This window comes from Papio anubis, chromosome 4 (assembly GCF_008728515.1).
Source record: "Papio anubis isolate 15944 chromosome 4, Panubis1.0, whole genome shotgun sequence".
Taxonomy (NCBI): Eukaryota; Metazoa; Chordata; class Mammalia; order Primates; family Cercopithecidae; genus Papio; species Papio anubis.
In genome coordinates, this window is record NC_044979.1 from 72338273 (window position 1) to 72362437 (window position 24165).

Consider the following 24165-nt stretch of genomic DNA (forward strand, 5'->3'; position numbering starts at 1 on the left):
AGTATGTCAAAGACATAATCATTTTATATAGGACCCGAATTTCTGGGGTTCTTAATTCTGAAAAATATTTCTTAGAAAGAATGCTAATATGACCGGTGACAAAATGTTGCTGCAGAATTTATATACTATAAAGTATGTATTAATTCATCACCCTGAATTTGGAAACTCACTAAATATTAATCAAGGAAGACCTTGTAGCGTTTTAGCTAATTGTCAGAATGTTTTAGTCTTGTAGGTGAGCCTTACTTTGTCTTTTGGGCCATGCCTCTAGACCAGTCCTGTCTAAGAAATTTCATAATAGTAGAAACATTCTGTATTAGCAATGTCCGGTATGGTAACCACTAGCCACACATGGCTGTTGAGCACTTGAAATATGTATGACTAGTGACTTAGGAACTGAATTCTTAATTGTGTCTAATTTTAGTTAATTTACCTTTAAATATAAATAGCCACATGTGACTACTATCATATGGGACAGAACAGTTCCAGAACACATTATTGATAAGGTGTGTTAAAATAAGATCTTTCTGAAACTTTTGGGAACCAAATGGTTTTGGATGTGATTTCCCAGCTGATTATATACTGACACAGAATTTTTTCAGAATGGCATTCTCTAGTACCCCAGAAATTTAGCAAAGTATAGTTACTTATTGTAAAATATATTGCATATTTGATTTAAGATTTGTTATGAACACAGTATTCTGATATTTTACATTTAAACCATTTTTAATTCTGTAAGACTCAGTAAGAGCTATTTAATTATACTGAAACAAAGAAAATCTATACATAAATAGCACAAATAAGCACATGCATGTGTATAATATTGAAGTGGTAGTTTTTAATTTCCTAAGAGAATAAGCTTTTCAGGCCCATTAGAAATCATAGAAGTTTTCATACTCATAAAAATAAATAAATACTCCAAATTTACCCTATTAAGTGTTGAATCTTAGTGGTACCAGGGGAGGGGGAATCAGGTAATGTGTAGAATGGGAAGAACAGGTTATATGGTTGTATCTGCTTCTCTGTCAAAAGAAAGGGACTTGTGTGAGAGAATTTAGATGGATGCTTCTTGTGGAAAAATAAGCATCTTTTTCTCAGGGGTTCTGGCTTCTAGAAATCATTGGTTGGGGACACAGTATATACATTAGTCCAAAGGATTCCTCCTATTAATACTATTTCCTCCAGAAACTCCTGCTGTTAACTGAACTGGTTATTACCTACTTCCTCATGCTCTATTTTATATCTGATCCATTGGATTCTATTATAATAATGTTATTCATAGTATTGCTTTATCTTGCCTTGTCCCCAGCTTTCCATTGTTCACCTCTTAAGTTATGTTTTCTTTGGTCTTTCTGGTTCACATTTTTTTGTGAAGACCATCTGTAACTTACTTAAAACAGTAGTAAACACATAGTAGACACTCATGGTGTATGGATTGATCTTCTAATTATTTGCCATTCCAGTAAATCTTATGAACATTCTTATTTGACAACAGTTTGTGAGCCTCGTTTAAGGTTACCTTTCATTAGTAAAACTGTTTCTTTGTAGAGAGCCTATAAATAGGTATCTGTATATTTAAGAAATGAATTAACTTCCAATTCCAGGTATGACAGACTAAAACCTTTCTAGATAATATTTCCTGCAGAAAACAACTATAAAATCTGAATGTTATAGAAAAGGCAACTATTTGAAGACACTGGAGAGTAAACAGAAGCAGCAAATAGACTCTGGTGAGGGGTCCATGCTAGTCTGCAGATGGGAGAAAGGGGAGCTATGAAAATAAATTTTATCCCCGTGGCTTTTTAGCTCAGGGCTAAGTGCAGTCCATGTGGCCCACGGGTAGAGACAAGCACAGGAAGACCTGAAGTTTTTATGGACTGGAGAATCAGAAAAGTGGAGCCAGAAAACTGGAAACACTAAAAATAGTAGAGGAGGCTCAAAAGAAAAAAATCCAGAGAGGGGATTTCCAAATTCAGTCCACCTATATCTCAGACTGTGAAATATGTGATTCCATGATCCATGATTACATGGAACAAACTGACTGCAGCTCAGTGAAAGAAAAAAATATAAACAGAGACCAAAGCTGCTGCACAAGAGACAGTTTATAGTTAAAGCCCAGCCAAGAAACTTATGTACTGAAAACAAAGGAAATGATGTTTATGGGAGAAAAATGACAGTATCCAGAATCTCCAGAATGAAATCGGTGATGTAATCTAACTTTACGTAACAGACACAGCACCAAATCAATCTAGTTTAACTCTAAGATACTGGAACCAAGGGATAAGGATTTTAAATGGGCTTTTATCACTGTCTTCAATGAATTAAAACAAAATATATTTTAAATGCTTGAACATCTCAGCAGAGAAATAGTAAATTCTGGTAGTGACAATTAAAAAAAAAAAAAGGAAATCCTAGAAATGAAAAATATAATTTCAAAAACAACAAAAAAGTTTATATACTTAATAGCCAAATGGACATGACAGAAGAAAGAATATGTGAACATAAAGATAATCAAAATTATTCAAAGTGAAAAGCGTAAAAAAGGATTAAAAAGGATTGAAAGGAAAAAAATCTCACAGACGTTTGATTATATCACATGGTAAAACATACATGTGATTGGAATACTAGATGGAGAAGAAGAGAGAGAATGAGTCAGAAAAAATATTTGAAAAAACATTGGCCAAAATTTTGCAGCTACAAGGTGCTAAATGGACAGCGAGAAGAGGAAGCATAAAGAAATGTACAGCGGAGTACCTATGATGAAAATTTTTCTTGAAAAACATAGTAGATATATTATATAAAAGGGACCAATAATCTGATTAACAGCTGACTTCCCATTAAAAGGCTATGGGGGCTTTTTGTACCTTGAAGGTACAAAAGAAAAAGAAATACTGTCTATTCAGAATTTTATATCCAGTAAAAACATCATTTGAGAAATGAAAGTGAAAATTAAGATACTTTTAGATTAAAAGAACAAAAAACTAAGAGAATTTGTCACAAGGGACATATAAAAATTCCTAAGGGAAGTTAATGAGACTGAAGGGGAATGATAACACATGAAAACCTAGATCCTCAGAAAAGAGTGAAGAGCATTGGTAATGGAATCTACCTGTGGAAATTCAAAGATAATTTTTTCTTTTTCCACTTACTTTCTTTATAAACCACAGGGCTGTTTAACAGTGAAATCATAGCATAGTCTTCCTGGAGTTCATAATACATGTAGATGTATTACATTTAAAAACTATAACAAAGTATGTGGGGAGGGTGTGGACGTATAAGATTGCAAGATTTCTGTATATTAGTAAAGCAGTGATGAATATCATAATCCATAGGACAACCATGAAACATAATACAAATAACTTTAACTCTTTAGCTAACAGGAATATTAAAGTAGAAATCTAAAAATATATTTATATAATTACAAAAGGCAGGAAAGGAAGAACCAAGGAGGGAAAATAGAGATAAAATATAACAGTAGGTGCAAACTCAACTAATCATTGCATTAGATGATAATGGACTAAACTCTCAAATGGCAGAGATTGTCAGAATGGATTAAAAACAAAGTCCACACTAAAAAACAAAAAGACGTACTTTGAATATAAAAAAGAGGCTGGACAGGGTGGTTCAGACTTGTAATCCCAGCACTTTGGGAGGCTGAGGTGGGAGGATTGCTTGAGCCCAGAAGTTCGAGACCAGACTGGAAAATTTGGTGAAACCCAGTCTCTACTAAAGAGACAAAAATTAGCCAAATGTGATGGCTTGCACGTGTAGTCCCAGTTACTCAGGATGCTGAGGCAGGAGGATTGCTTGAGCTCTGGAGGTCGAGGCTGCAGTGAGCTGTGATCACACCACTGCACTCCAGCCTGGGGACAGAGCGAGACCCTGTCTCCAGAAAAAAAAAAAACAACCAACCAAACAAAAAAAAAACCCAAACAATTGTGCTGAAGATCCTAACCTTTGTCATAAGATAAGAAATATAAGGCATATGGATTGGAAAATAAGTTAAGTTGTCCTTAATTGCAGATGGCATGGCAAACCCTAAGGAATCCACAAATAAGCTTCTAGAACTAATAAATAATTCAGCAAACTGCTAGAATATAAAGTCAGTATACAGAAATCAATAATCCAGTTTGAAAATGAAAAAAATTTTTAAAAAGCTTTACTTACAGTAACATCAAAATTTTTTAAGAAATTTAACAGATAACTTGATAGGTTTGTACACTGAAAATATTAAATCATTAGAAAGGGAATTAAAGGCTATGTAAATAAATAATGAGATACACCATGTGCATATATTAGAAAACTCAGTGTTGTAAAGGTGGCAGTCTTCCCCAAATCTATAGGTTCAGTACAATCCCAATCAAAACTATAACAAGGTTTTTTTTTTTTTCAAGAAATTTAGAAGTTTATTTTAAAATTGATACAAAAAGCCAAAGATTCATAATGGCCAAAACATTTTTGAAGAACAGAGTTAGAGGATTTTTATACCTGACTTCACAAAGACTTAATCCAGAGCTACAGTTGTTGATAAAGTATGGTACTGGCCTAACAGTAGATCAGTGCAACAGAAATAGACACACTTACATGGTCAATTGATTTTTAAAAACGGCACTAAGGTAGTTCATTAGAGAAAATAGTTTTTTTAGCAAATGGTGTGGGTACACTTGGATATAAGTATGAAAAGAAAAAAAAAGCCTCAATCCCCCTTCTTCATACCATACACAAGAATATAAACATTGTTTATAAGACCTAAAGAAGTTCCAAAACTATGAAACGTCTAGAAAAAACTAGGAGAAAATCTTTGTGACATTTGGGTTAGGCATATGCTGCTTTGAAAAGACACAAAAAGCATGAAGCATAAAAGAAAATATTGATAAAATGGGCTTCCTCATGGTTAACAACGTTTGCTAAAGAGGCAGAAATACGAAAAGTCAAGTCAGACCAGGAGAAAATTTTGCAAACCATATGGAGAAAGGCCGTGTTCACACAAAGTATAAACAACTCTTATAGCTCAATAAGAAAACAACTCACTTAAAAAATGGGAAGAGATTTTATCGGGTATCTGCACTGCAAAAGAAGATATGAGAATGGCTAATTAGCACACGAGAAGATGTTTGACATCACTGTCATCAGAGAAGTGCATGTTAAAAGCAATTGCAATACGTCTGTGCAACCACTAGAATGGCTAGTTTAAAAGCACTGACAGTATTAAGAATTGGCAAGTTTGTGGAGTCTTTTAGTCTGCTCCAACTTCCGTAGCAAAATAGTGTAGACTTGGCTGCTAAAGAACGGAAATTTATTTCTCAGAGTTCTGGAGGCTGGAAGTCCAAGATCAAGGTGGTGGCCAATTCTTTTTCTGGTGGGGGGCACCCTTTCTGGCTAGCAGATGGTTGCTTTCTGCCTGTGTCTTCACATGGCCTTTCCTTTGATCACGTGGAAGGAGATAGTAAACTCTCTAGTGTCTCTTCTTAAAATGTCATGAATCCCATCATACCAGGGACCCACCCTCATGACCTAATCTAAAACTGATTTTATCTCCCAAAAGCCCCATCTCCAAATGCTATCACATTAGGGGTTAGGGCATCAACGTGCATTTTGAGGGAAAACACATTTAGTCCGTGACATGGAACAACTAGAATTCACATACATTGTGTGTGGAAATGAAAACAGTATAGCTACTTTAGAAAACAATGTGGAAGTACCACATTGTTAAAAACATATTTAGTATATGAATTAGAAAGTCCATTTCTAGTTATTTACCCAAGAGAAGGGAAAATAATATGTGTCCAGAAAAGGACACACACATGAATGTTCATAGTGACATTATTCAAATAGCCTAAACCTGGAACCCAAACGTTAGTTGACCGAATAAGTAAACTGAACAAGAGATTGTACTGTATCCATACTACTAAATACAATGAAGCAATAAAACACTACAAAATACCACCAGACCCAACACAGATGAATCTCAAAAGCATTCTAAGTAAAACACATCAAACACAGAAGATTATATACTATGTGAATCCATTTATATGAAATTTTAGAAAAGGCAAAAACTACAGTGAGAGAAAGCAGGTCAGTGGTTAAGGGTGAGGGAAGGGGATAAGGGCAAAGGGTATGAGGACATTTTTAAGGGTGAGAAAACTCTATCTTTTTATGGTGCTGGTTGCAAGATTGTATGCAATTACCAAATTCATCAAACTATACTTAAAAAGATTGAATGTAATTTATATATAAATAATACCTTAATGAAAAGAGAAGAAAAATGGATTAATGAAGTTTATAAAACCTAGAGAAAATAAAAGGTATTACATATCATAAAATTAGCATATAAAATCAGTTCATGTTTTGTTGCACAGTGTTATGGCACAACTATTTTCACTTAAGACTCTCTGACACATGTAAATAATTTCTCATTCTTGTGTCTCAAATGGGAGAAGAAGAGGAATAATAAATGTTCATGTATGCTTGTGTGTGTGTATATAGTCACATAGTCATACATACATAATTTCTGACTATGTTAATGACATACATTTTATAGCTTACTCTTAATAATGTTTTAAATGTATTGGCTCATAGAGAACATTGTAACATTTTTCCAAATGCCTTTAACTATGTATGATTACCTCTAAATTACCTTTATTTTCATCAATGGAATCATCACACAGGGAGCTGACTAACTGGCTTTTCATGTCTTATTCTTACCCTTCTCAGTTATGCTCTTGTGAAGGTTTTTATAAATGCTTTGGCTTTGTTGTAGTGAATAGATTTCTATCTATACTGTGAAATGTTTACCAAGCCTAATAGAAAATTGTATTGATTTTTGAATGAGGATTTAAGCTATCACTAATTTGTATAAGAAAAATAAATGAGCAAAAAATATAAATAACTTTATGTTGTTATGCTGCTACATGAACACAGCACAGCATATCTTACATACAACAGAGTATAATATCTTTATCTAAAATCTCAAGTTTTACAACTAAATGTAATGACTCTTGAGAAAGAAATTCTGGAGAACTCTCTTGATAATTCTTAAGATTGATACTTGTTAGTGTGTCCTGTGAATGCACACAGGTAAATGTTTCTTTGGTTCCCTTGAGATTTGACTCCTTTGCTTGATGTATTAGAATTTGTAAATGCAATTTGGAAACCCTCTGAAGGCTAAGTATCTGAGTGAAAACTCATCAAATACCTTGGTTAATTTGAAGATGTAACATTTGCAAGATGATCTCTAGAATGATGTAACAAGCCTTTTTCTTTTTCAGTTGGAATCCACAGGACTCGGCCTTAGTAGTAGTAGACTAAGAACAACTCTAAACAGAATACAAGAAAGCCTTATTGATCTAGTAAGTAATGAATTGGAATATATTCTTTTGGATTATATAAAATGCAAATTAGCTATTCAATCAGTTTTGTATAAATGTGTCTATATGTATATTGAGTAGCGGAGTCCTCAGAATTAAATGAGTACATATAGGAAGTAAAACAGATTGCTTATAGTCTGATCAGAGAGAAACTAGTATACATAAAAGAATATGATATTGGTCATATGTCTAGCACAAGTTCAAAGAAGAGAAAGGTTTATGTGAAAAACTAATATCAGAGGAGGACTAAAGGAAGAAGTGACACTTGTGCTAGACTTCGAAGACCAGGCTTAGGATTAATGGGAAAGGGAAAAGTCTTTAAATTAAGGTACACAGGGTGAGCAAGGGCCTTGAGGTGGGTGCAGTACGAAGTTTGACAGATCTTAGGATTGGGACACTGGTATATGCTGCAAAGTTAGGTTGCATTGAGTGTTTGGGACACTTTATAAATGGCTTTGAAATTCAAGGAGAAAGTTTGGGTTTAGTTGCTGTGTAGTAGGGAGCCCGGTTTTTGACTATCATCATAGGATGAAGTGCATGTTTTAAGAAGACAGGTTAGATAGCAGCACAGGGTTGACCTCCTGTAGTGTTTCCGCTAACATAAGCATTTAAAATGAGAAAAACTTTCTCATGGTTGGTCACTGTAGCCCGAAGTTTATGTTGTTTAGATGTTTCTCCACATCTATTTTAACCCCAGGCTTCTCTGAATTTTCCTTTATTCCTTCAACCTAACACGAACAAGCGATCATTTTCCTCATTTTTCATAAGCTCTACATTGTGTGCATACTTCTGTTATTGAAGCTTTTTATAAAGCCATGATTATTCTTTTAAGGAATACTTATTGTAACAATTGGTATATGCCAGGCATTGTTATAGAGCTGGGAATTCATCAGTGCACAGAAGAGATATTTCCTGTCTTGGAACTTGTATTTTATTGGAGCAGAGAGACAAACAAATGTATAACATAGTGTCAGATACTCATTGAATACTAAGACAAAACTGAAGCAGTGATAGGATGGGGATCTTGAGCAGAGCTGCGAATAAAGTGAGTGAGGCATGTGCTGATATCTCAGGTGAGCGCTGTTTGGGCAGAAGAAATAACTGGTATCCTTCTCTCTTAACATTTGGAGATCCTTTTACCCAACATATTTTTAAAAATATAGTCATATCACTTACCTTGGCACATAGCATTGCTTCAGTAAATGTTCATAGAGTAGATGAATATACTCCAGTCCCTTAGTTTCTTGTTTCTTGGCATAACTTGGCTTGTTTCCTCGGTTATGATATTTGTTTAATCCTTGATCTTCAATTTCAGAGTCAAGGCTCCTTATTTGACCCAGCCTTTTTGTTTCTCTTTTTTCTTTTCTTTTTTGTTTTTAGTCTTTGTTTTGTAAAATCCACTGGTCTCAGCCCCACTTGCAGTTTTCTGTGTTTCAATTTTGATTCTTCTTATTCGATACTTAAGTATAACCTTGAGCATCAAATCTTATTCTCCAGATCTTATTCCACAGCTAAAGTTTTTCTTGTTTCTGACTGAAAGGCCCAAGATTAATGGGCCAAATTTTACCACTAGAGCCATTCACCCTGGCATTTCTGTGTCATTCCTGCTAGCTACTGTCTTGTGATCATCAAACTCCAGTTCTAGATTTGACCCTTAAGATGTGGATTTCTGCTTCAGAAATTGCCACATAGTGTATAATGATTACTCATACTGATAAACATTGGTTTGTTATTTTAGAAAATATATTTGTCATTTATTAGAACTTGCTTGATCTCAGGATTTTTTTTTTTTTTTTTTGAGACGGAGTCTCGCTCTGTCACCCAGGCTGGAGTGCAGTGGCCGGATCTCAGCTCACTGCAAGCTCCGCCTCCCGGGTTTACACTATTCTCCTGCCTCAGCCTCCCAAGTAGCTGGGACTACAGGCGCCCGCCACCTCACCCGGCTAGTTTTTTGTATTTTTTAGTAGAGACGGGGTTTCACCGTGTTAGCCAGGATGGTCTCGATCTCCTGACCTCGTGATCCGCTCGTCTCGGCCTCCCAAATCTCAGGATTTTTTAAGCTGGTATGTATTAATTTTCTTCACTTCATTAATTTGCATTTACATTGGCAGAATGCATTAATTGATTTCTTGCTACTCAATACATTCTTTGGCTACTGAAATAATTTATAGCTTAATCAATCTGAAACCAACAAGATGGAAGAAATATTTTTCCTTGTATTTCTCTTGCATGTCACTTAAAATCTTAATGAATACTTTTTTGGTAATTTTATTTTCTCCATATAGATATTCTAAGTTTTACTTCTCTTTAAGCTGTAAAAGTCAAAATAGAATCATTGTGGTCTTAAAAATGCTGCCTGAAATAATTTATCATATAAATTCAGTGTAAACTAAGAAAATTTGTTTGTCACATCAAATAAAAGTTTAAGAAAAGTTGTCTAATAGGAAAAGTAAGAAAGGAAGCTGGTATAGGTGATAGTGACAGCAGGAAGGTGAATTTTTAGTAACCCATTTGGTTATGCTAACTAAATTGTTTGCTTTAAGACCTTTAGCCAACTTATTTATTCATTTATTATTTATTTACTTATGAGACAGAGCCTTACTCTGTCACCCAGGCTGGAGTGCAGTGGCAAGATCTCGGCTCACTGCAACCTCCACCTCCCAGGTTCAAGCGATTCTCCGGCCTCAGCCTTCTGAGTAGCTGTAATTACAGGCTGTCACCACCACGCCTGGCTAGTTTTTGTATTTTTAGTAGAGATGGGTTCGCCATGTTGGCTGGGCTGGTCTTGAACTTCTGACCTCAGGTGATCCTCCTGCCTCGGCCTCCCAAAGTGCTGGGATTACAGGCGTGAGCCATTGCACCGGGGCCTTTAGCCAACTTTAAATTTTTGATAATAATATTTTAAATCTGTCCAGAAAAATTCATAAATATGAATTCTCTTTGTAGTAGCACATTGGTGGTAGGAAAGGTTAAAAAATATGACTCTCACAGTGAGAATAAAGGTGGTTAAGGTTTCATTTTTCAGTCTTTAAAGGGTTATAGCCTTTACTTACTGCACTCTTGTAAACTGAAAAAGCCAGTTTAGCAGCTTTTTATTTAAGTGTGCAGTAAGCACATACCATTTATTTATGTCAGCTTGACATTTTCGTAACTCTCTTGTTCTCTTCAAGCGTATTTTCCTAAATATAAACACAGAACTTTAGTCTTTAAGCAAATAATTATCATAAATTTTATGCCTCAAATGCCAGGCATACAACTGGGAACAAAGGAAGGTATTTTAATGAAAACCTTTTGAAGTGGGGGCAACAATTCCAGTGATCTTCTAAAGAATGCTTTTGTGAAAGAGCTCCCTGAGTAGAAGGGAACTCAATGCATTTGTGTTGGAGGCATTAAGGAGGTAGTTAGGTAAATGCTTTTGGCTCCTCTTGTCATATGAAAGATAACTGTATTCTCTCGACTATAGATATACCCTCTCCTTGCCTTCCATTATTTTCTAGAGCCACCTCCCTGTTCTATCCCTAATTAACTAGTTAGTACCTAAATTCAAAGAAACTTTTAGTTTTATAGATATATTGTGTATATGATATCTAATCCGAAAGAGTGAAATCTAAAATTAACTGCTATTATAAGTGTTTGGTATTCATGGAGATCCTTGAGCTATTTTGAGTTTGAGATTATACAATATTGTCAGAAAATTCATATTAGATTTAGCTTAATTATACACTATTTTAAAAGCAGAAGTGTTTGATGCTTAGAAGGAGTTTTGTTATACTGTTGGAGTATAATCTTCCAAGATTTTACTCATAGAAGGAAACTTATCTGTGCTCATTTAACCTGCACAGCATTCATACATACCTAGTAACCATAAGCTTCTGCTTGAACATCTCAAGTGATGTTTTTTTGAGAACTAATAACCACCCAAAGCAGCCCTGCTTGCCTTACATCTGCCTGGTAGAATGTGCTTTGTTATAATGTAACCAAATATGCTTATCTCTTGAACTATTTTCTCTTATTTCTATCTCTACTTCTTTTGGATCACTTTAAGTAGCCTAGCCATTTTGCCCAAGTGAGTCCTTTCTTCTCCCAGTTCCTTTATTCGTTTTTCATGTTTCAGAGTTTTACATCTCCTCATCATTCTTTGACTTGTTCTGAAATAGTTATTTACAACTCTGAACTAAGAAGAAAATTGAGAACACTATAAGAGGTATGGGAAGCAGACAGAAAACGAGCTATGTGATGAGGGTGCAGGATGAGATACAAGATAGTTGGATAGCTATCTTTATTACTAATTCATTCAACAATACATATTGCATGCCTAGGTACTTTGTGGTAGACTGATGGCCCCCAGAGGAGGTAGTTAAGGAATAAATGAAGATCTAATTTAACGTTAGATTGTGTTGAGAGCAATGAAGAAGTTAGGTGAAAAGTACAGAGAGAGAAAGGGTGTAATGTTATTTGGGCAGTTAGAGAAGATCCCTCTAGGAAGGACCACTGAAGCAGATCCCTAAAGGAAATAGGAGCGTGAGCCACCCTTATTCAACAAATGTTTATTTAGTGTCTGTTTGTTGAACACTCTATATGGTGCCAAGCACTGTTCCAGGAATTAAGGATACAATTGTAGGGGAAGGTGGGGAAGCCAGACAAAACTCCCTACCCATGTAGAGTTTATTTTCTAGTAGGGGGAAGATAATTTGGGAAACAGTGTTTTAGGCTACAGTTAGTTGTAAACAGGTAATATCATGGTAACATGTTTAGACTTTTTCCTGGAAGGAATGGATTAAGGCTTTAAAACCAGGGAGTGTTATGATCACATCTCTATTTGAAAAGCTCACATCAGTATTGTTGAAAAATCAGTCAGTTAACTGTATGGAAACTGGCATAGAAATAGGAGAAGCTAGAGACAGAGCTCTCTATTCATGGGCTTTTAGAATAGTCCAGTCAAGACTGCTAAGGAACCTGTGACCTGTTTAAATAGTAATATCGGGAAGGAACAAATGAGAGGTGTCTGTTTAGGCATGTTTTAGTGATTAGTGATTGATTGAATGTGGAAGGTGAAGAAGAAGTGAATGACTTTAAGGTTCCTTACTTGTTTCTTATCAATAACTACCAGAATTAAATAGGATAGACAACCAATTGGTGCCAAACAGTATTTAATTTTGTAAAAATTTTTTCTCCTTTTTTTTTTTCTGCTGGAGTAGGGTTTTTTCCTTTTTAGAGGGAAATGAATGATGGAGATATGACATTAATTAACTTGCATGGATCCATGATCCTGCTTCTCCCTAGAGGAAGCACAGCTATTCCCAAACTAACCTTTAAATGCTAATTGAGTAATTAGAGATTGAAAAGAGACACTGTCTTTAGGAGAAGATAGGAAATGAAAAAAAAGATAAAGAATTAAACCATTTTCTAAATTGAAAGGTTTTATAAATTTTATTTGCATTTTGCTAAATTTATAGGAGTAAATTATATGTATGCATTTGATGTCTCATTTATTCATATGGAAAATAATTGGAGATTCGTTACTATAAAGTTGCTTTAAAAAGTAATCTGGCTTTATATATTGTACACTATTAGATGTGTTTACATCCAGTTTTGTGCTAAATTTTCTTTGAGGTTCTTTTAAAGCTATTTTGCATTTAAACATTTAGTTTTGCTATCTGCCTACTCATATGTTCTCACCTTTAAACTCCATAATAGAGATAACCATGGAGTGTTTTCCACACTGAAAGTAGTACATAAACTGCAGGGGTTGTATTATATAATGTTTAGCATCTCTTCTAACTCTGTCATTCTATGGTTCAATCAACATTTTAAAACTTTGAGTGGGGGCAGGGGTTAACTTGTATTCAGGTTAACTTTAAAAAACATAGCTGCACTTTTGTACTATGAGCTATTGCTTAACTTACACAGCTTTTATTCTATTTTTTTTCTTTTTGTAAATTTCTCTCATGAAATTTTTTTTCAAAATGTAATGAATGGAGTTTGTTGCCATGTCAGTACTGCAAAACTCTATACTTAAACTAAAAGTATAATGAACATTTGTAATTCAAGCTCATTGTTATTAGAAATATATTTGGTTATAAAAGTTCTTAATGACCTTCACAGTGAAGTGACTCTGGATTATACTGTCATCAGTAACATTAAGATTCCTACAGTCTCACTGCCTTGACCTCTCTCCTTTGTGCCCCAGAAAACAATAATTAAAAGTCTCTTTCTCTGACCTGTAATGCGGCAACTATTCAAATAACTATTATGATGATGTCAGTATTCTAAACAGCCTTCTTTCATGTTCTCTGTACAAAGGGAAACTTATTCACTGAAATAAGTTTATATTAAGTTAAATATTGAAATATTTGGAGTGATTGGTAACTCTTGAGCTGGCAGTCTTCTGGTACTCTGTCAGCTCCTCCAGGTAGCCAGCCTTGTGCATCTTTACCCATGATCTCAAGATATTCCCACCCTCCTGGCAAAAAAGATGGCCAGTATGCCTGTGAGTTGAAGTGTGTTTTTGTTTTTTTAACTGTTTGCTAAGAGCTTATTAAAAAATGAGTCCCTTGCTATGTATTGAGGAGAAGTTGAGTAAGTGTATCTTTGAAACTCTTCCTTTGCCAACCTGTTTGTTTACAATATAGGGTATGTTTATATGAAGTCAAAGAATGTACATAACTCATATCCAAGGCACTCCTTGCCTGGCATCAGAATACCTAGAAAGGTAAATTAGTAATGAGAAGATTTCTAGTGAGTATATCATCAGACGAAAGTAAAACTGAGAAATTTGAAGTCTGATGAGTTTTCCTGACCACAAATTAGACTGTATCACTCCTATTGACTACATGGCTGTATACCTGAATCAGTGGTTCTCTCCTGGACAGTGCTGAAGGGCCTGGCACATCCTGCTTCCTGGGTATCCCTTTCCTTTGTTCACATTGACCATCTTCCTTCTTATCAGTAGTCTGTCCCCAGATATATACAATACATTTGGCTCTGTTCCAGTTTATAACTTCATTCTAGTCCTGCCTCCTTGAGATTATATACCAAGGTAAACTTCATTAAAATTTAGGTGCGAGATGGTTAATCAAACCATAATTTTGGATTTTATCAGTGTGGTTCTCAAGGAGTAATCATATTTCTCTCATTTACAAGTTCTTGAGGGCCATCTCACTATTGTTGCTATGAAACCTCTGTCAATTCATAAAGAGTCCTTGTGTTGACAGACTTTAGGTCATGCACAGATGGTAGCATTTAGATTTGGATGATATTATATAGGCTCATTGTCAATTAGGATTAAAAAGAAGGTTCCAATAGTTACAAAACATGACAGCAGGATAAAAAGAACTGAATCTAAATGTAATTAACGTATGCCCCAAGAGTATTTTAATTTTAATTCTAGTTATGTCAAAATCACGTGATTTATTACTGTTAGATTTGTTATTCCAGGTTATATATGTATTGTATTTTCAGGAAGTTTCTGCTGATCCTACTGCCACACTCACAGCAGCAGAAGAAAGAAAGGAGAAGGTGCCAAGTCCACACCTCAGTCACCTGGTGGTTTTGACATCTGGGGATACATTGTATGGGTTGGCAGAAAGAGTTGTAGCCACGGAATCCTTGTAAGTTGTTCAAAACAGTTGCATTGCCATTAAATATTTAAGAAAGTTTATAAAAGTAAGCATTGTTTAATTAGACTTCTAGTTAGCTGCATACATCTACCACTTCTAAATGTCACTTATATGTTTCTGACAAGTATATTCTAACACAGATTACCAACTGATTTTTTAAACTGCATGGTTGGTTTTTCAGTTATAGAAATGGAAAGAAGGAAATCTTTTAATTTTCAGTCTTTAACAACATGATCCACACTTTAAGTATAGCTTTAGGAAGTGTTATACTATGCTTCATATTTTCCTATTGATGACTCATGATCCTAGGAGAAGCTGTAATTGCATTGTCAATTTAGTGCTAAGTATAATTGACCCTTGACATCAATAAGAATGCTTCCTGACCTTTATAAATCCCCAGAGTTACTAATACAATTAACCCATATAACTTCTGCATTTCTATAAAATGTAGTCCAATATAACGTAAGAGTTTTTGCATTAATAACAAAAAGCAGAAAAAGACAGTGCCTGGATGCAGTGCATCTGCAGGCAGTAGTCCAGGCTCCTTCACCAGCCCACTGACTCCCATTCCTGTATCCAGCCTCTGGCACCTGTCGTTCATTTGTGATACTCAGCCAAGTTACAGTTTGCTGCCTATTAGAAATGTTGGGGTTACTTCTGAAAAGTGTCAGATATTAAAAGTGTCAGATATTAAATCTGAGATTTCAAGAGTCTGTTGTATATAACTGAATGAGATATTTAAAAGAAATCCTTTAAAAAATACCCTTGTGTTCTTTTTTCAACCTGCTACTCTGGGCTCACATCTTACATTTGAAGCACATGACCCTACACCTCATCGTAAGCTGCTTGGCTCCTTTGAAGTTGCTTTTCTTTCTCTTAAACTTCCATTCAGTCATAAACTCAGCATTATTTATTGTGTAGATTATAAATGAACATGTCAAGTGGTATTACAGGGTCATCCACTAAAGTGGAAAGTAATTTTTATTGTTAAAGTTTTGCTCAGAAATGTTAAAAAAATACTTACATGAAAACATGACAGGCTCTAAATCCTACACAATTTGTTTACACAGTGGGTTATTTATTCCCTTTAGGGTATTCTTGGCTGAACAGTTTGAGTTCCTTCAGCCACATCTGGATGCTGTGATGCCTGCAGTCAAAAAGCCCTTTCTTCAGCAGTTCTATTCTCAGGTCAGATATCGTCTTGTATGTCATTTCAACTGTGAGCAAGATAGGACACAGATTATTTAGATTTGTTTGTTTGTTTGTTTAACTAGAAGTCAGTCTTGAAAACCCAGGAGAGCCAGATAGAGTGTTCATTTATTCACTCATGAATTCCTGTGTTAAATACATACTATTGAGCACCTCATGTAACTTTTAGACTAGTGAGAGAGAAAGCACCAGTTAAAACTATTAAAATAAAGCATGATAAGTACTGTGGTAAGGGGAAAGTGCCATGAGGGTATTTAACCCAGAGTGGAGGACAGGAGAGGCTCTGGGTGGGAGAAGGTTATCTAGAAAGGCTATCTAGAGGAAGTAATGTTTAAACTGGACCAGCAAGGTAGAGAGGGTGAATGAGGGATGGGTTCTAGACAAAGGGAATGGCATATGTGAAGACCCGTGAGAAAGAGCATGGTGCATGCGAACAGCTGAGGAAAGCTCGTTGGAGTAGGGAGGAGGTCTGGGAATGAGAAAGATGGCTGGGGCAATCAGCAGGAGCCGCTGGCATATAAAGCACCCTGCTTCAGGAGTTGGACTTCATTTGGAGGGCATGGAAGCTCCTGGAGGGTTTGAAACAGGTGAGTGGCATGGCTGGATTTGTGTTTTAGAAAGAGTTTTCTGGGGGCATTGTGAAGAAAGAACTGTAGACAGCAGTCCTAGAGACAGGAAAACTAATTTGAAGGCTGCTACAGTATTGCAGGGGAGAGATGGTGGAATCCTGACATCATGTAGTGGCAGTGGAAATGGAGAGAAGTAGAAGAATTTGAGAAGTAATTGCTAGGCTCCATGAAGAGCTCTAGTTCTTTTACAGTTGCAGTGTCAATGGCTTCAAGTTTATTGAATGTCTCAAAATTATGTTTTGAGTAAGGCCTTTGCCTTCACTCAAATATTTAAAATATTTTTGTAATTTAAATCTCCAAATATATAGTGTTTTATTTTCAGATATGATATATACTGGAAACAGGGGCAAGTATTCTTTATCAATATGATACTTTTAGAAAATAATTGTTTCCATTTCTGTGAAATTTATTTCAGACAGTCTCAACTGCCAGTGAACTACGCAAACCAATTTACTGGATTGTGGCTGGTAAAGCCCTTGATTATGAACAGATGCTGCTCCTCATGGCTAATGTGAAATGGGATGTAAAAGAAATTATGTCACAGCACAACATATATGTAGATGCACTATTAAAGGCAAGTGTTCTGGGAAACACCTTTGCTAAAGATCAATCTACTAAGAGAAGTGTTCCTTTATTGCAGTTGCTCTAAAATAGTAAGATTATAGTTATTACCACATTTCTAGCATTGTGGTATTAAAGACCCTGAATTGAAATAGGCTTATTTTCTGAATTTGTCTTCTATTAGATCTAAGAATACATCATAGACTTTTTTAGCTTTGTTCACTAGTTTCCCATTTTGAATTGTTGTATGTCGTGGCTGACTTTCATATTATGTAATCCCAGTAGCCATCACTATAATGACAAGAAGATATTTCAGTTTAATTAGAAATTATTTCTGTAGTTTAGCATAATATTCATTAGCAAGAGACCATGCTTCTGATTATTCCGAGTAGAAAATCACACTACTTTTGCAGTGTGTCATACAAACACCTCTTTGGAGTCAGTGACCTGTGTGTATACGTTTCCTGGAAAGAATTGTGGTTTTTTTTTTCACTTATGCATGAATAGATACCTGTAGATCACCTGGCATGTGCCACACACTGATAGAAGTGCTGGCAGTATAGCTGTGAATTCGGGAACTTATGTGCCCTCAAGGAATTTACATGCCAGGGCAGAGATAGCAGTAAAGAGATAAATTGAGATATAATGTCAGATGATGAATAATGCTGTGAAAAAAACCAAAATCATCTGAAGAGAGACAAAGAATGACAGGATGTGGGTGGAAGAGGAAGACCATGTATTTGTCATGCTCGGAGAAGGACCCTGATAAGGTGAGACTGGAGATGAGGCCTGCGGGAAGTAAGGAAATAAGGTGTGGAAAGAGCATCTGAGAAAATGAAAGTAACTTTCAGAAAAATTTTTTCATTTTTGTAACTGAAAAGAAAAATGTCCCTTCTTAACCTCCTCACTTTAATCTCATTTACACAATCATTCTTACCTGCTTAGACCAAGTCAACAAATAAGAGCCTAGGACATCTGAGAACCAATGAACAGAACCATAGATTTAAAATGGAGATGGTAATGGAGTTTCTTCAGTCACCAACTCCCAGCAATTTATGGTCCCCTTCGGAGGCCTAGGTTGAAGACCGTGAGGCTGTCTCCAGACTCCGGGACTAATCATGCCAACATCAGTAAGCAATTGCTAGGAGTTTCCATAGAGATCTTAGCGGGGAGTGACACCAAGGGTGCTCTGTATTTTCCACTCTGGAATTCAGAGATTATTGACCTTGAAAGATAATCAAAGCAATAACTTGGTTTCTAGAGCACCCAGGAGATTTCAATTGCAAATTTTCATTTGGAATGTAAAAGACAAATGTGATTTATAAATAATGATACCCCCTTTTTTTTTTTTTTTAACAATTCTGTTTTTGAAAAAGTGGTTCTATTTTTTATGACATGCTGTCTTAGTCCTTTAGGATACTACAACAAAGTTCCACAGACTAGGTGGCTTATAAGCAGAGCAGTTATTTCTCACAGTTCTGGAGGCTGGGAAGTTCAAGATCAAGATCACGGCTCAGGCAGATTTGGTATATTGTGAAGGTGCGATTTCTCATAGATGTCACCTCACATGGTAAAAAAGGCAAGGCAACTCTCTGGGGCTCTTTTATAAGGGTGTTAATTCCCTTGGTGAGAGCTTGGCCCTCATGACCTAATCACTTTTAAAAAGCCCCAACTCCCAACACTGTCACCCTGGGATTAGGATTTCAACATATGAATTTAGGGAGGACACAACATTCAGACCATAGAACATACTAACCATGGACCTTATAGGGGTGCAAGAGAAAAAGACTTCTGTGCTCAACAAATACACATACTATGAGGAGGCTGCTTTTTTCAGTTATTTGTTATTCCAGTTATAAGAAAGAACTCGTGTTATTCAGATTATTAACCTAGCCCAATTTTTAGCAGCTTAAGGCCTTCTTTAAGCATAAAGATTAATTATCTGTGATAACGTTTGTTCTTTCTGTTACTTTTCTAAGTCTCAGCATCTAAGTCTAGACAGTTTGCTTATGTTGCCCCAAAAGAATCATAAGAAAAATGAAATGTTTGTATGATTCATTTTATGACAAGCATTTTTGAACATTGAATTTAGCAATAAGTAGAATGTTATTTTGTACAGAAAGCATTTTATACATATAGCTTTATCTTTTAAATATTGATGAAAAATATTGAATTATGACTCTTGAAATCCAAAGCAGTTTAAGGAATGCATAAATAAATACAGTAACAAATACTACTACTCTCCTAGATCCATGAAATGAAACAACAAAGAGCAATTATTTATACAGTTTTGATTTTTCAAAGATAAATTTCATGAATTGACAATCCACTTCTTTTTAATGATTAAAAGCAATTAATTGTTAAAAATAAATTAGCAAGAAAAATTGTGATTTAGGAAGAAGAAGCAAAAGAGCAGAAGATAACACAGTTATCATTATGTGACTGCCTGAGTGGTGATCAGATTAGATTTTTTTTCTCCTATGTATTGTTAGAAAAGTTGAACACATGTCAGTCATGTTAAACATTGTGTAGCTTCTCTATTCAGGTAACTAAAGAAAAATGTCATTTTAAGATTTCTTTTTTTTTTTTTTGAGACGGAGTCTCGCTCTGTCACCCAGGCTGCAGTGGCAGGATCTCCACTCATTGCAAGCTACGCCTCCCAGGTTCACGCCATTCTCCTGCCTCAGCCTCCCGAGTAGCTGGGACTACAGGCGCCCGCCACCACGCCTAGCTAATTTTTTGTATTTTTAGTAGAGACGGAGTTTCACCGTGTTAGCCAGGATGGTCTCGATCTCCTGACCTCATGATCTGCCCGCCTTGGCCTCCCAAAGTGCTGTGATTACAGGCGTGAGCCACCGCCCCCGGCCCAAGCCTTCTTATATTTGAAATATATTGCCAGGGAAGAGTCAACAGCATTTACTTCATTAAATATTAAATGAGTATATTTAAATAGTAATAGTCCAAAGAGACCAAAAACACATTCATTGAAGGCTAAACCTTCTGCTGTTTCCATCTAATTATTGGACTTGTCTAAATCAGGTATATGTATTTATATTTTTAGTACGATCATGCCATAAAAGACAATAAAAATATTCAGTTTTTCTGTAGGTAATAGAAACTGTGTTTTATTGTTTCCATTGTACTAAAAATTTGTGGATAGAGTATGATTTTTTAACCATTTGGTATACAGTTGAGCATCCCAAATTCGAAAATCTAATATTTGAAATAATCCAGAATCTAAAACTTCTTGAGTGCCAGCATGACACTCAAAGGAATTGGTCACTGGAGCATTTCAGAATTCTGGTTTGGGATTTTCAGATTTGGGATTCCCAACCAGTAGGTATAATGCAAATATTCCAAAACTGGAAAAAGTCCAGAGTCCAGAAATGCTTCTGGCCCCAAGCATTTTAGATATGACATCCTCAACCCAAATAATTATTTACTTTTAAAAAATGTTTAGGAAAAATGATAATGTATTAGATTGCACTCTGAGGAGTATCGCTACAAATCACAAATAGTTCTGAACTGAACACATATCAAACCATGTTTTTAAACCTGGGTTTCTTGAAGATATTTTTGAAGCCAAATTAGGTCATTCAGCTGTATTAATCTGTACTGACAACCATAGAAAATTTTGAGACATTTGGACATTGTTAACATGGTTTAATCAGTTAATGACACTTACTCCTTTTGCAATAAAATGTAGTATACTCTGTATTATAACATCATCTATTCAAACTAGTGCATATATATTTTTAAGACCTTCATACTAAGTCCAAATTATCTTTGGCATTATCTTTTTTTATTTTACTTGGTTTGATTATAAGTCTTTTTAAATCTTTTTTATTTAAACCATTTTTATGGGAGAGCATTGTGGCATTTTAATGATATTCACAAATGGCTACTATTTGTCTTCTTAGGAATTTGAGCAGTTTAACAGGAGGCTAAATGAAGTTTCTAAGAGAGTTCGAATACCCTTGCCTGTGTCTAATATACTTTGGGAACATTGTATACGATTGGCTAATCGAACTATCGTAGAAGGGTAAGTTTTTCATGAAAGCTTTATTTGTTTCTTTAATGACAAATTGTAATATATGAATAACATATGGTATTAATGGTTGGAGAGAATAAGTAGAAATAATGATAACTAGCAGACAAGTTTGGGATATAATTAGAGAAAAAAACCTTAGACCCCACTGTGTCTGTCTTTGTCTCTGCTTTCTTTTCTTGCTAGTGGCATAGACCCAGCTAGTAGATGAGTGAGGAATGCAGAATCTAATGGTTATCTGAAAGTTAAAACTAACAGTTATTATTACCTAATAATAAAATTATGATGATGATGATTGTTATACCTAACATTTTTTGAGCATTAACTATGTGTTATTTGCTGAACCAAACATTTCACAGGATTATATCACCAAACCTGAAACAAACTCTCTTTGCAAGGTACTATGATTCTGTTTCATCAATGAGAGAACCTAGTCTCAGAAAACCGAGGCTTAAAGAGGTTAGGTAACAAGTTCACACAGTTTTTAAAGGCATATGTACCCCTGATTTCTTTTTTTCTTTTCTTTCTTTCTTTTTTTTTTTTTTTTTGAGACAATCTTGCTTTGTTGCCCAGGCTGGAGTGCAGTGGTGCAATCTGGGCTCACTGCAGCCTCCGCCTCTCGGGCTCAAGCAATTCTTGTGCCTCAGCCTCCTGAGTGGCTAAGACTACTGGTGTGTGCCACCATGCCTGCTAATTTTTTGTATTTTTAGTAGAGAGAGGGTTTCACCATGTTGGCCAAGCTGTTCTAGATCTCCTGGCCTCAAGTTGATCTGCCCACCTCAGCCTCCCAAAGTGCTGGGATTACACGTGAGCCACTGCACCTGGTTGTACTCCTGATTTCTGATGGCAAAATCAGCCCTCAAAACCCTTATATCATCATTAATAATAATCACCATCATATCATTGTAAGCTGTATAAATCTTTCATGTGTTGAAGTTATAGATATATTAATAGTAATTTTCCCATTTACTCAGAGACCATGCTTACTCTGCCCATAACATCTAGGATACAAATAAGGATCAGTAATACATTTGAAATATCCCTGAGAAGCAAACAGCTATTTCAAAGACCCTGTACAGTGCTCTAGAATTGCACATCAGTTGAATTTTCACACTATCATTTGTCTGATTTTCCTTTTGTTCTCATTTGTTATACAAAAGAATGTATTAGAAAGTGGGAAGGTGACAGTGACAAGCTGACAACAGTCTTGGCACTCTGTATTGAAACCAAGGGTGCTATAAATTATAAAACAGCTGTGTTAACAATCATGAAGAGTATTTTAAATAAATTTGTTTAATTAAGTAGAAATGTGAATAAATATTTCTGTATAAAATACTCTTTATTTTTTTTTAAAAAAAAGCTTGGTCATTTTAAATAAAATAAGCTTTTATTTTCTTGTAACTTTCTTTAGGGTAAGTACCTCATTCCCACAGTTGAATTTTCCATGTTTTGTATGATTGATTGAAGAAATGAAACACTGACTTAATGAATAATAAAGTGTTGTATTGTTAGGGTTAGTATATTTGTCTTTATTACTAGGCCACCTTAAAACACACTGTTTCAGTAGTGTAGAATGTCAGAATAAGTCTATAAACTTTTTATCACGAAAAATATGTATATACTTTCTATGCTTACATGCTTACACATTTCTTTATGTTTTCAGAGTATTCATGGGAGAATTATTTCATTTGTTTCTTTTGCATCGAATACTTACAATATTGAACAGTTTCATAAAACTAAGATTACTTTGAAGTATTTAAAGCTTAGTTTTATAATAACTCTTGGCAGCCAGATTAACTGGAATACCAGTTTAACTTTCTTACAGACGATTATGTTAATTGAATACAGAGAACTATGGTCTGTAGCACAACAAAGTGCCTTGAACTCATTGGATCTCTTTGCAAATGAGAAAATTGAGGCCCCCATAGGTAAAATGACAGGGCACAAACACAACCCAGTCTTTCTGACTTAAGACTTATGTTCTCTATTTCCTATAACCCTCTCATTTCTGGGGAATCTGTCCAAATATAGGTTAGAGAAAACTTCAAATACCCGACAGTTTTTGCTTCTAATTATCCTATAATGTATTTTTTTATTGTTTTGCATCTTAGATATGCCAATGTCAAGAAGTGCAGTAATGAGGGTCGCGCCCTGATGCAATTGGATTTTCAACAGTTTTTAATGAAACTTGAAAAACTAACAGATATTAGACCCATTCCTGATAAAGAATTTGTGGAAACTTATATTAAAGCCTATTACCTAACTGAGAATGACATGGAACGCTGGATCAAAGAGCACAGGGTGAGAGCTGGAAAACAGTTAATTAAGTTTTTATTCCTTTTTCTTCGTGCTGTTCTTGTCGCGTGTGTTATTTAATCCAAAATCATGAGAGTGAAATATAAAGAAACATTTACTTTTTTAATACAAACTACTTAGGTCAGTTCTTTACCATTTTCAGACTAAGGGCACTGTATCTAAGCAGTACCCTTTGACTCATCAAATCTTTTTCAGCCCTTTGTGAACTGTTACTGTAATTATCTAGAAATACAGCCAAAGTCAAGACATTAGCTAAATTTTTCCTGCAACTATATTATAGGAAAAGGCTGAAGTTGATAAATGCTGAGACAGATTGAATACAGAAACAATGAAATGATTCATAAGCCATAATCGATTATGTAACTTAAACCTCACACAAACCTTCTCGTACTCCTCAGCAATGAAATGGTAACATC

General features: G+C 35.2%; 1 protein-coding gene and 1 long non-coding RNA gene across 4 annotated transcripts in view; one reads left to right on the forward strand and one right to left on the reverse strand.

Annotated features, from left to right (window-relative positions):
• Positions 1-14388, reverse strand: part of LOC103883077 — a 48576-nt gene extending 34188 nt beyond the window's left edge. Inside the window, exon 1 of one of the 2 annotated variants that reach the window (XR_004183208.1) lies at positions 14213-14388. This is a non-coding gene — a long non-coding RNA (uncharacterized LOC103883077). Of the gene's footprint in view, positions 1-7195; positions 7273-14212 lie in introns of those variants that run through there. The other variant, XR_002521084.2, reaches the window with a different exon arrangement.
• Positions 1-24165, forward strand: part of VPS50 (VPS50 subunit of EARP/GARPII complex) — a 118194-nt gene that overhangs the window by 91499 nt on the left and 2530 nt on the right. For both annotated transcript variants that reach the window (XM_021936035.2, XM_021936036.2), the window contains 6 exons: positions 7269-7349; positions 14829-14977; positions 16078-16174; positions 17240-17398; positions 21306-21427; positions 23545-23734. In XM_021936035.2, the coding sequence (XP_021791727.2) occupies positions 7269-7349; positions 14829-14977; positions 16078-16174; positions 17240-17398; positions 21306-21427; positions 23545-23734 (798 nt within the window). The remainder of the gene's footprint in view (positions 1-7268; positions 7350-14828; positions 14978-16077; positions 16175-17239; positions 17399-21305; positions 21428-23544; positions 23735-24165) is intronic.